The following is a 13,338-nucleotide window of genomic DNA, read 5'->3' on the forward strand; positions in this document are numbered from 1 at the left end:
TTCTTCAGCATTAACCCAGGGTTTAAGTTCGATGATTTTGTTTCATTTGTATTTTTTTTTGAATGCTGGTCCTAGGACTTGATCTCAGGGCCTGGGTGTTGTCCCTGGGCTGTTGAGCTCAAAGCTAGTGCTCTACCATGTGAGCCACAGTTCCACTTCCAGCTTTTTGGTGGTTCATTGGAGATAAGAGTCTCATGGACTTACCGTTGCCAGGATGGCTTTGAACTCTGATCCTCAGAGTTTAGTGAGGATGACAGAAGTAAGTCACCAACACCCAGCTCGATTCAATGATTTTAATCTTGCAAATTCCTCTATCTTTGCTTGTAGTCGATCACAGAAAAAAATGCAGATGGTGGCAAATATCTCCTTTTTCGCCATGTTTCTGATGTACTTCTTGACGGCCATTTTTGGATACTTGACTTTCTATGGTAAGTGACAATCAACACAGACATGTAGCTATTTGTCTTTCAATTCATGAAAAATCAATACTAGAATACTGGTTAACAAACAACAACGCTATACATTGGTTTTTCTGGGGGTGGGCCAATGTTGGGGGTTCCTTTTACACATTCATGGAAAATAGAAAAATTACTCAAACAATATACTGCCATTTCCCCCTCCCCGAATATTTTCCTTAGGAGATACTGCATTTTGAAGAATGCCATCCTTACTCAGGAAAAACTTCAAAGCTGTATCAGAGAAAGCTTTCCTAATTGACACTGCAAATTGGGTCAGATTCCACTAATAGAAACAAGAGACAGAGACTGATGTTGAAAGTGAGAAAGCTGAGAGCTCCACTCATGAAACGCCACATTAACTAAAAATAAAATGTCTACTTGATCACCAGAATTTGGAGCCTTGCAAAGATAAAAGAGAAGTTTAAAGAGTCCAGGTGATGTTGGATCATGTCAATAATCCTAGCTACTCAGGAAGCTGAGATCTGAGGATCATGGTTCAAAATCAACCTGGGCAGGGAAAGTTTGTGAAACTCTTATCTCCACTTAATCAGCAAAAACTAGAAGTGAAGGTGTGGCTCAAGGGGTAGAGAGCCAGCCTTGAGCAAAAGTGCTAAGGGACCACATCCTGAGTAGCCCCTGGACTGGTGTGCACGCACACACACACAAAAAACACATCTATAAATTGTTCCTGATACTTCAATACATTGCCTTCCATACCCATTGGCTTACACATTTGTCTGTTCAGGAAAACCATCGTGCAGCAATGTTCTTTGTCCTCTCTTCCTCTCATCTAGGAGCTGTGCAGTCAGACCTCCTTCACAAGTACCAGAGCAGAGACAACGACATTCTCATCCTGACAGTGCGGCTGGCTGTCATTGTCGCTGTTATCCTCACAGTGCCGGTGTTGTTTTTCACAGTGAGTATTAGGCCTCCAATCAGGCTGAGAAAAGCTGAGCTCTCATCTTGCCTTCTGCTCTCAACACCCCCTTAGAAATCTGCCATGGGTGACTTCTGGGAGCAAGGCTCTGAGACCTCACACTCTGGTTAGTGTCATCTCTGTGGACTGAATCATTTTTGTTCGGGGCTTGATCTCAGAGCCTCATGCTCTTGTGGTTAGGGTTGGTGCTCTACCACTTGAGCCACACCTCTACTTCTGGCTTGTTACTGCTTAGTTGGAGATAAGAATCTCTAAAATTGGATGTTCAGATCTCAGACTTGTATGTAGCTAGGATTACAGGTGTGAGCTACCAGCACCTGGCTGTGAACTGAATTTTAATCCTAATTTTTCTGCTCTTTTTGTTGTTGTTGTTGTTTTGTTTTGTTTTGTTTTTGTACCAGCCCTGGGGCTTGAACTCAGATCCTAGGCACTGTCCTTAGCTTTTTTTTTTTGGCCAGTCCTGGGGCTTGGACTCAGGGCCTGAGCACTGTCCCTGACTTCTCTTTGCTCAAGGCTAGCACTCTGCCACTTGACCCACAGCGCCACTTCTGGCCGTTTTCTGCATATGTGGTGCTGGGGAATCGAACCCAGGGCCTCATGTATACGAGGCAAGCTCTCTTGCCACTAGGCCATATCCCCAGCCCCATGTCCTTAGCTTTTATACTCAAAGCTGGTGCTCTATCATTTGAGCCATAGCTCCATTTTTTTCCACTCTCTTTACAGAGAAACAAGGTATTTGAATCTTGGCTATTCATGACAGGATAATACGAAGAGAACACTCAAATCAAATCTCAGTCAAAACGAAGACAGAAATTACCTGACTCAAAGAAAGGGGAGACTCTTACTCTTCATACCTGAAAATACTTTCCAGTTTAAGTGAACTCAACCATTTACACTCTCTTTAAATTCACTTGGTTTTGCCAGGCTTACATCTGTAATCCTATCTACTAAGGAGGCTGAGATCTGAGGATCATGGTTTTAAGCCAGGTGGGTCAGGAAATTCCATGAGACTCTTATCTCCAATTAACCAGCAAAAAGCTAGAAGTAGAGCTGTGTCTTAAGTCATAGAGCACTAGCCTTGAGCAAAAAAGGTAAGTGACAGTGACCAGACCCCGAGTTCAAGCCCCAGTATGGGCACAAGAGGAGAGGAGGGAGAAGAGGGGAAAGGAGAGGAGAGAAGAGAGAGAGTAAAAGAGGACAGGAGAGGAGATTTATAGAGAAGAGGAAAAAGAGAGAGGAAGGAAGGAAGGAAGAAAGGAAGGGAGGAAGGAAGGAAGGAAGGGAAGGAAGGGGCCCAATCACTTAAGTTTACAAAGCATGCCAGCAATAAATCACTTATTGGGCTGAAAAATGGGAGCGTTAAATGAATTACAGAATCTCTATTTTCTTTTCCTGCAGGTTCGTTCATCCTTGTTTGAATTGGCTAAGAAAACGAAATTTAACTTATGTCGCCATGTCTTGGTTACATTTTTCCTCTTGGTGATCATCAACTTGCTGGTGATCTTTATCCCCTCCATGAAGGATATCTTTGGAGTTGTAGGTATGGCTTTATGAGTTCAAATACCATTCCACAACATACTACAGCTGCCTAAAGTTCAAGTTTCACAATAACAACCCTGAACTTCCTCTCTCTGTGTTCCTTTTCTTACTTTCAGGTGTTACCTCTGCTAATATGCTTATTTTCATCCTTCCTTCATCTCTTTATTTAAAAATCACAAATCAGGATGGAGATAAAGGCACACAAAGAATTTGGGTATGTCTCTTTATAACCATTCTCATATTTCTGATTTGTTCTTTTTACTGAATTTTAGTAAAAAAATAGTTTATCTCTCTACCATCTAATACCACTGCCAGTTGCCTTGAAGAGAGAGAGTAGAAATACAATTCTACTTTGCTTTGGAAGTTGTAAAATTTCACATCAGAATCTTGTCCATTCTCAGAAAACATATATTTCTGGTTTTGCTCTTATTGTATTTTAGTTTGTGTTTTGGTTTAGATTTAGTTTGGTTTTAGTTTGTGTTTCGGTTTGTATGGACAACTGGGAGAATGGATCTGTAAACTTCTGTTTCTACAGAGTGATTTCTTATCATTAGCAAGATATGAAGAGGGGAGGGACAATAAGATTTGATACAATTCATTTCTCTGTGTGTGTGTGTGTGTGCGCGTGTGCACACACACACACACACACACACACATCAACTGCCTGCATGCCAGAATTGAGGCTTGAACTCAGGGCCTCCTGCTCCTGCTTGGCTTTCGCTCAAGCCTGGGACTCTACAGCAGTTAAAGTACACCTCCACTTCTGGCTTTTTGCTGGTAAATTGGAGATAAGTCTCAGACTTTTCTGTCCAGGCTGACCTTGAACCTCAATGTTCAGATGATGAGCTACCAGCATTTGACTTTAATAAAATTTCTAGTCATATAACTATCCTACAACCCAGAACACATGCAATGCCTTCAGTTAAAACATCTGAGTTCAGTTAAAGTGACTTTTAAAAAAGTGATTTGACAGAAATGGCTTTGGAGTGAGAAGAGCTAGATGCAAAAACCATCTTTCTCTATTGGGATTCTTGTTTCTGGGGCTAGTGAAGTTCAAAGGGCCTCTTGCAGATGCTGTGCTTGGAGCCTGTGAGGGAGGCAGGAATGAGGTGACTGCCACAGAATCCCTTCTGCAGCACCATTGTGCTTGGCCTCAGAGAAGAATTCTCAGCTGCCTTAGCGGATAGCAGAAGCACTGTCATTACATGTGTCACCTGAGTCACCAGACCCAAAGGCAACAGGCAGGAAGGATATTCCTGTGCATTTAGGACTGAACCATCACCATTTGCTTATGCCTATAATCCTAGCTATATGCAGGGGGCTGAGATCTGGAGATCATGGTTCAAAGCCAGCAGCATCCCAGGCTCCAATTAACTGCCAAAAAGCCAGAAATGCAGCTTTGGCTCAAAGTAGCACAGACAGTACCCAGGCCCTGAGTTTAAGCCCCAGGATTGACAGAGAGAGAGAGAGACAGAGAGACAGAGAGACAGAGACAGAGAGACAGAAAGAGACAGAGAGAGAGAGAGAGACAGAGAGACAGAAAGAGACAGAGAGAGAGAGACAGAGAGAGACAGAGAGAAAGAACACATTATTGAAACCAATAGAGCATCCGGTGGCCCAAGAAGATTATTTCCAGAAGCCAGGAAACCCAAATCTGTCTAAGCCTTGCCATGGTAATTTGTAGAAATGAATACACTTGTAATCATAGGGAGTTTGACAGAGTGGAGAGAATCAAGTTTTAGAAAAACAAGTCTCCCAGTTCAGCAATGGTTGTAAGGAACTCCAAATACAAGGGACCACAAAGAGAGAGGGCAAAGATTTCTATGATTTGTTTTCCTTAGTTGGTGTGGAAAGTATTGGCTATATTGGAAATAACATGTGTATTTTGTTGCTTCAGGCTGCCCTCTTTTTGGGACTGGGGGTACTGTTTTCCTTGGTCAGCATTCCTCTGGTCATCTACGACTGGGCCTGCTCGTCAGGTTAGCAATGAAGGCTACTAAAACCAACCCAGGAAAGAAAAGCTTCCGGACCCCAACGCTCATCAACCTGTCAATCATCAGCAATACCCACCCCTCCACTTCCTTTCAAGTTTACAGAAGCAAACAGAAATGTATAAGATGCTGAAAAATGGAACAACACTGGTGGCACACAGAGGCCCTTTTCTCTGGTGCTTCCTAGTCCTCTCAGACTTGAGGTCTATGTGTGGATTGTGCATATTTTTCCCTCCAGATTTCATGCAAATTTTTTAAAATTTATTTTTGTTGTTATTATAAAGGTGATGTACAGAGTGGTTACAGTTTCATAAGTCAGGTAATGAGTGCATTTCTTATTTTTGACAATGTACATTTCTCCCCCCCACCACAATACTTTCATAATCAATTATTTTTTACTTTCCTAACTCAGTGTTTGGTGGCTTCACGGTCTCTTTTAGAAATATGAAAATGTGATCATCTGCCATGTTCCTTTATTACTCACCCACTTCTGAAATGATATTCTTACTAATATTTGGCTCACACTATCTGTACCTTTTTAGAAGAGAAAATAATATTGAATTGTATATATTTTATTTTGCTTTACAGGAAAAAATGAATATTGTCTCATACATAATTTGCCTATTTTTGGTTAACACAGCACACAAGGATAATTGTGGGACAGTCCTAGCGTCCATTCCATTGCTGGATCTGAGCATTCCTAATATTTGAGGCAGTTCTCATCACTGGATAGAAAAAGGGTCTGAATACTACCTTAGTAAAGAGATTTAGCTACACATTTGGACCATCTAGCTAATGAAGTTTTGTTTTTCTCTTGGCATCCTCGGTCAAAGTTACTCTAGTCTGAGTTAACTTCAACTTGAGAAGAATTGGGAACCCTACAATGAAAAATTGTCCAAAATACCTATGAAAATAGTCCTCAATACAGCCTGCTCTCAACTGTCCACGTGTTGTTGGAACAGGAAGTGTTTTATTAGATGAACAGCCTAGCATTGAACCTTGGCCACCTGCTTTATGCAACAGAGAAGAATGTGCATCTGAACTAAGAATGAGCTAGGCTAAATCATTCCTGTTTTATATTGGGTACTTTAAGGGAATCTTAAAAAAAAAAAAAGACTTTTCTATCTATAAATCTAGGTTAGTACAAATATATAAGATTTTGTACCTTCGATAAGCCTCATTTATATTTTCTCTGTTAACTCTCCATCTAGTCTTGATAATAACTCTCCAAAGGTAGTCTTTGTGAGGAGAATGACTCTCTCTCTCTCTCTCTCTCTCTCTCTCTCTCTCTCTCTCTCTCTCTCTCTCTCTCTCTCGCAGTTACTGGGGCTTGAACTCAGAGTCCTGTACTCTTGTTTGACTTTTTTGTCTCAAGGCTGCCACTCTACCACTTGAACCACATCTCCATTTTCAGCTTTTTGATGAATTGGAGATGAGAGTCTTATAGACTCTCCTTGCTAGTGTGGGTTTGAACTGTGATCTTCAGATCTCAGCCTTCTGAGTAGCTAGGATTACAGAAGTGACAAGAAGGCCTCCATGTCTCTGCTGTCTTCTCTTCCTACCACTGTCTGTCCCAGTGTGGGTCACACAGACTCTCGAGTTCCTCAGTCTCTCCAAAAGGAGCAGAAGGAAACTATGAAGAGACTGAAAATGAAGATGGCTTAGGACTATCTGGCTGGGAGAGCAATGAAGGAGGCCAAGGGAACCCAAAACAGTGGCCACCACCTGAGACTGGGCTTTCCATACCTTATGTATTGTAAAAAATGGGCATGCTCCGTGAGCTACTATCTGGGTCCAGGGCTTGGATTTGAGCTATGTGTATTCTAGTTGAGTTTTCCAAACACAGAAGTTCACCGAGCACAGATTTCTTATCTGGAGATAAGGAGAATCTAACTGCAGACAGTTGGCAGAATTATCAGGCAATTAGCTTTGGATTCTCCTTCCTTCCTTCCTTTCTTCCCTTCTTCCTTTTCTTTCCCTCTTTTCTTTGTGCTAATCCTGGGGCTTGAACTCAGGGCCTGGGCACTACCCTTTTGGGTTTTTTTTATTGTTGTTGTTCAAGGCTCATGCCCCACCACTCAAGCCACAGCTCCACTGCCAGCTTTTTGGTGATTAATTGGAGATCAGAGTCTTGTGTACTTTCCTGCCTATGCTGGTTTTGAAACATGATCCTCAGATCTCAGCCTCTTGAGTAGCTAGGATTGCAGGTATGAGCCACCAGTGCCTGGTGGATCCTGCCCCTTCTCAACTCCCATCCCCAAAGGCCTTCATTCTCACATGGAACTGTCCCCTCCCTTTATAGACTAATGTCCCACAAATAAGGTAGGCATGTAAACACCTGCTGTCATCCTTTTGAGAGAAAGTGGAAGGTTGTTTCCTGCATTCAATCATTGTAGCTTTATGTTAAGCTCAGAAACACATGAATAAGAGGTAGCCAAGGTGAGGTCATGTGATCTCAATGTGAATATTCAACCTAGGAAACCTACAGCTGTGTTCTTCCCAGTTCAGAAGAATGCTACATGTTTGGGAAACCAAGCAAAACAAGGCTCAGTGAACCTGCACAGCTGGTTCTATTGCTCTAAGCAATGAAATCCTCATCTTAAGGTAGTAGGTGAATATTACTTGAGAAAAAACTAACCAATTTTGAAAAAATAAAACACAAACAAAAAGAACTAACTTAGTTTACAAGCTGTAACTTTTTTTTTCTACCACAGTTCATTTTTACATTCACCAAGTGAATTCAGAAAATGATCCTTAATTCTAGGATGTTATGTTTGAGGCTATTCGCATTCTGTGTGTAGGTATAAGAAATGTATTATTCAAAAATGTATTTATTTGAAGGCAGCACACTATTCCAATGTCTGTGATACACTTTTTTGAGACACCTTTGTATTACTGAAGCTTGTAATTTGAATAGAATTGATCCTACTGTTCAATGTCCAATGCCATCAGTGAATTCCTTGGTTGCTATGGGATGAGCTGTAAAGTGTAAGGCTCTTAGAAAAGAGTGAATTGTGTACTGGTAGCCAAAACATAGGTGTGTCACAGATGATGGATAGAGTTTGAACAGTCATGTGCTATAGACATTTGTTCTGCTGAATTAGGAGAATAAAGACAACTATGTCTAAGCCACAGGAAGCACCATCACATCCTTGGGTAGATAGGATCTCTGTACTAGGAACAGCTCTGTGTCCTCTAGTTACTGTCATAGGAGTCCATCAGTCTCCAATTTGTTCAATGTTCCTATTGGAAGTGGAGTTAACACAACATGTGCAGGAACAACATTTAATTCCTTTTTTTGGCATAGGTAGTCTCCCCCACTCTGTAAGATCATATTCTAAGAGCTGGTAGGTTGGTGATTTATCATCTGGAATGTTTTTCCTTCCCTCCCTTCCTTCCATTCCTTCCTTCTTTTCTTCCTTCCTTCCCTCCTTTCTTCCTTCCTTCTTCCCTCCTTCCCCTCCCTCCTTTCTTTCCTTCCTCCTTCCCTTCTCCTTTCCTCCCTCCCTCCCTCCCTCCCTTCCTTTCTTCTTTTCTTTTTCAGAGAAATTAGAAATTCCTTTTGTAACTGCAATTGTAGAGGAAATACTGAAGTGTTAGGACCCAGTTCTCCAGGGTATGTTCACCATAGGGAGGATAAATCCTATGCTTTTTTTTTTTGTTTTTTTGATGTTGTGCTGACCTTGAACTCAGGGCCTTGGGCACTGTTCCTGAGCTTTTGTGCTAAAGGCTTGAGCCACAGCTCTACTTTCTGCTTTGGGGTGGCTAATTGGAGATAAAGAATCTCATGGGCTTTCCTACACATGCTGGCTTTGAATTGTGATCCTCAGATCTCAGCCTCCTGAGTAGCTAGGATTACAGGCATGAGCCACTGGTACCTGGACCTAGGTATGAATTCCCAACAAGACTCCGGGTTGGGTTTCCAACACCACAAAATGATTAAATAAAACAAATAGTGTATTAGAAGATCTTCATTGGCAAAGAAGCTCCAGAGAGCTCCAGAGTTCAGTTCCTTCTCAGTGGGGCAGTATGGGGCTATGTTTTAGCTGGAGGGCAGCAGAGATGGGTAATATGGTCAGGTATTTGCTTTTTATGACTTAGAATAAAATCTAATAGTCTCTCCCTTCACCCATTTCAATGGCCTGGGATTGAGAAAAGACAGAGGCTTTAAGAATGTACTTGCCCTGCTCAAGTAAATATGCAGGTGCTCTGAAAGCAAAGATACCCACTTATATATCCTTCAGCAATACTAAAAATGGCTTTCCTTGTGGATGGCAGATGGGAGAATAAACCAGCAACAGAACGTACTTCCTCTAGGAGACTGAATTATTTATAACAATAGGATGTGTTCAGGTACAAACCAAGGGTGTAGTGACTACTAACTGGAAAAAAAGCAGTAAGTTTAAGTCTGAAGAGTGATTAGAAAACTGTCAAATTCTAAAACCTGTAGAGTTCTCTCTGAGTAAGGGCCATGATGCTGAGCCTCTGTGAACTTGAGGTCAAGAATCTATGCAGATGAAGCCTACGGTGGGACTATTCCTTTGTATGTAAATACATTGTATATAAATAGGAGGCTGAATATTTTTGCAGTTGTTGACCCTCACAGAAATAGAAGTCACACATATATCTGCTGCATCTTAGGAGTCAATGTTCTCATAGATACAAATTATTTTGTTTGGGAATTAGAAATATAAATATTTTTTCCTCCCATTCTTTCCTGGATATCATACTTATGGCCATGTAAACTTGGAAATGAAAACCTTCCTTAATTGTGTAGGGAAAAAACGAGAACTTTAGCTGTATTGGTTTTTCTTATGCTGCTATGGTATTAAGATCAATTATTTAAATTACTGTCCTTGGAGCTACAAGTAAGGAATATGTAGACCCAAACCATTGTCATGTGAAAATAAATATACCAAACGACAAATGGTTTCTTCACCAAGTTCTGCTAACACAGAGGCCATTCTCTAGTGTTTCATGAAAATAGAAGTTAAGGAGGGAAATTTTTTGTTTTTTTCAAAATTAAGTCATTGCATCTTCTCACACGTTGGAATCTTTGGGTGTGGGGGAGACCCAATTATTAACTATGAGCACAAATTTGAAGGGGAAGGAAAAAAACCTGTTGTTTTACCCAACTCTTCAAAGTCTTGTATGTTTGTCTTTTATTTTATGTTGGCAACCACATAACTGTCTTACAAACGTTTGTTGTTGTTCCCCCTCCACCCCCCCCACAAAAAAAAACACTTGAATCTTTATCATTGGTATGTGTCCTACTTTCTAGAATCTAAGTGTCATTGTTTAAGACTGGCCTACATAGCACATCATCATTTGATTAGTGTAAAAATCTTGTAAATGAATTTCTGGTGGCTAACTGAAATGAGTCACAAAACATGACTCTTAACAATAAATCAACTAGCTGGTTTGTGTGTTTTTTCTTTTGCAGAGTATGATGTAAATACAGAAATAAAAGTTCTGTTCTATAACTGCTCTGTTAACCTATAGTTTTTAAACATTAAAAAAATGTTGAATTAAAAGTACTTATCCATCCTGTACTCATTCTTTGGAGAAAGAAATTTTAAGTGGGGCAATTGAGTATTATATAAACTATTCAGAATTGTTGGAGAGAGATTTGTGCACATGTGTCATGATACTAGATCATGGAAGTTTATCATCAAGAACCCAAATTTAGCCTGATGTGGTAGCATATGCCTGTAATTCTAGCACTCTGGGCGGAGAGGATGGAGAGTTCAGCCTAAGCTACATAGTGAGACTGTGAAAAACAATAGTAACAGCTGGGCATGTCATGCCTATAATCCTAGCTACTCAGGAGGCTGAGACCTAAAAGATCTCAGCTTCAAAGCCAGCCTGTGCAGGAAATTCTGTAAGACTCCATTTCCAAAATAACCAGCAAAAGCTGGGCTGGAGGCCTGGCTCTGGTAGTAGAGCTATGCCAGCTGAGTAAGCAAGCAGTGCCAGCTTGAGGCCCTGAGTCCAAATCTGAGAAAACAACAGCAGTAAACAACACAGCATAACAGTAACAACAAAATCCTCAACAAAACTGCTGTTAGAGCCTAAGCTACTCAGGAGGCTGAGATTTGAGGATCTAGGTCTGAAGCCAGCCCTGGCAGAAAAATCATAAGACTCTTTATCTCCAATTAACCAGCAAAAAAAAAAAAAAAAAAGCTGGAAGTGGAGCTTTGGTTCAAGTGGTAGAGGGCTTGCCTTGAGCAAAAATAAAATGAAATAATAATTCAGAGACAATGACCAGGCCCTGAGTTTAAACACTAAAAACGAACACAACCCCTGCTGTTAGAAACCTTCCTGGCCTCACACCGGTTAAATGTGTCTCCATTCTAAATAATCTAATTAAATACACTGCTTAAGTTCAGCTTCATCTCCACAAGGATGGATTTCTATCCATGTTGGAGAAGGGATTCTAGGCACACTGCAGAAATTAGAGCACAGGAGCCTCAAGCCACATACTCTTACATAGCTTCCTTAGGAATAAAGCTGGTATTTTTATCCTTACCTGTCTCCTGTGTCTGCTTGTTAATCTATCAAAATCCCAAGGGCAAAGTGTGCGTAATTATCACTCAATATCTAACTGTGGGTTATAATTCAAAGGCTGCTGAGAATGAGAGGACTTAGTTGTTGGTTGCGGCAGGGGCCAGGGGGTTGTTTGTATTTTTGTGCCAGTGCTGGGGCTTGAACTCAGGACTTTGCATTTCCACTTAGCTTGTGTGTGTGTGTGTGTGTGTGTGTGTGTGTGTGCACATACACACATGTGTGCACGATTCCTGGGGCTTGAACTCACGGCCTGGGTGCTATTCCTAAGCATTTTGTGCTTAGGGCTAGCACTCTACAACTTGCACCACGCCTCCACCTATGTGTTTGTTTTTCGCTAACTGGCTGTAGATAAGAGTCTCATGGATTTGTCTGCCCAGGCTGGCTTCACATTGTGATCCTCAGATCTCAGCCTTCTGAGTAGTGTGGATTACAGGTGTGAGCCACCAGTGCCTAGCTTCTGCAGTGCTTTCAATGGCACTGACTTCTTCCACATTTCCTTCCTGGGTGTTTGTAAACACAATTCCTGCCATATGCTGCAGGTCATTCTGCTCATCACACATAGAATAAACTATGGGCTTAAGAAAAACTTCAACTCTGGGGTTCTGCTTGCCTTCCCACTGATTCACCGTGTGCTCTGCTCCTTCCTCTGCAAAGGATGGATGAGCCCCACACCCCCAAGTCCCTGGGACAGTGTATTGCATATCAACCTTTAAATTTTTTTTCTTAGGTTAAATTTTAGTTTTATCTGAGTTGCTAAGACAATCTGCTCTTCACAGATAAAGTTAGTACAATGTCAAAATGGATGCCATTTCTCTGCCAAAGCGAGATTATTTGAAAATGAAACTCAAGTAGAGACTGAAGAGAGACTCAAAGCTGGGCGTCCACTGCAGTCCTCTGAGATGGAGGTTATTGTAGAATGGGGCTTCTCCACCCATCCCCTCTCCCCTGGGCTTTGCAATGATTGCTCTGTGTTTGGGGGGGGGGGGTGTTCATGCACACACTGCCCTGGCTGTTTTCATTGGTTGAGGGAGAACTAGGGCATTATTGAAAAAAAGGAAGCCAGTACACCTGTAATCCTAGCTACTCAAGAGGCCGAGATCTGAGGATCATGGTTTGAAACCAGCCAGGGCAGGAAAGTCTGTGGAATTCCTATCTCCAATTAACCACCAAAAAGCCAAACATGGAGGTGTGGCTTAAATGGTACAGCACTAGCATGGAGCAAAAAGTTCAGGACAGAACCTAGGCCCTGAGTTCAAGCCTGAATGACAGCACACACACACGTACCCCCCGCCACCACACACACACACCTCAATTGGTATTGGCAGAAAAGTTAATGACTAGATCCTGAAAGAATACAAACAACACCCAAATAATACCAGAAAGGTAGCCTTTCAAATCATTGGGGGAAAAAATAAAGGTTTCTTGACAAGTGGTGAAGAAAAATGGCTAGTATTTTTTTAAGAAAACTTAACTGGATCTTGATATTATCTCATATCTAAAGCAAGCTCAAAATATATTAAGATTTTAAACAATACATGGGTAAATCTATGTATTTTTGTAATTCTAAAACAATGGCTCTAGTGAAATAATCATGTCTCAAAATTTTTATTTAGTTCATGATTAATGAAGGAACAAGGCCTTTAAAAAAATAATTTATAGTACAGGGTGCATGTCTAGAATCCCAGCACTCAGGAGGCTGAGGCAGAAGGATTTACAGGTTTGAGGCTATCCTGGGCTACACAGAGTTCAAGACCAGCCTGGGGTGCATTTTATATCAAGGGGAAAAAAATTACAAAGCCCCTAGGTGCAATCTCTTACAACAAAGGCAGATAAAGAGTTCAAAGGA

The 13,338-nt window shown here is 41.3% G+C and overlaps 1 protein-coding gene across 3 annotated transcripts in view; it reads left to right on the forward strand.

Moving 5' to 3' along the window:
- The window catches only part of Slc38a1 (solute carrier family 38 member 1), an 84,573-nt gene extending 78,338 nt beyond the window's left edge, over nt 1-6,235 (forward strand). For all 3 annotated transcript variants that reach the window (XM_048365858.1, XM_048365867.1, XM_048365850.1), the window contains 5 exons: nt 328-428; nt 1,253-1,374; nt 2,794-2,935; nt 3,051-3,148; nt 4,832-6,235. In XM_048365858.1, the coding sequence (XP_048221815.1) occupies nt 328-428; nt 1,253-1,374; nt 2,794-2,935; nt 3,051-3,148; nt 4,832-4,918 (550 nt within the window). In that variant the 3' untranslated portion in view covers nt 4,919-6,235. The remainder of the gene's footprint in view (nt 1-327; nt 429-1,252; nt 1,375-2,793; nt 2,936-3,050; nt 3,149-4,831) is intronic.
- The last annotated feature ends 7,103 nt before the right edge of the window (nt 6,236-13,338 follow it).

Source organism: Perognathus longimembris, chromosome 1, assembly GCF_023159225.1.
Source record: "Perognathus longimembris pacificus isolate PPM17 chromosome 1, ASM2315922v1, whole genome shotgun sequence".
NCBI classification, from domain to species: domain Eukaryota; kingdom Metazoa; phylum Chordata; class Mammalia; order Rodentia; family Heteromyidae; genus Perognathus; species Perognathus longimembris.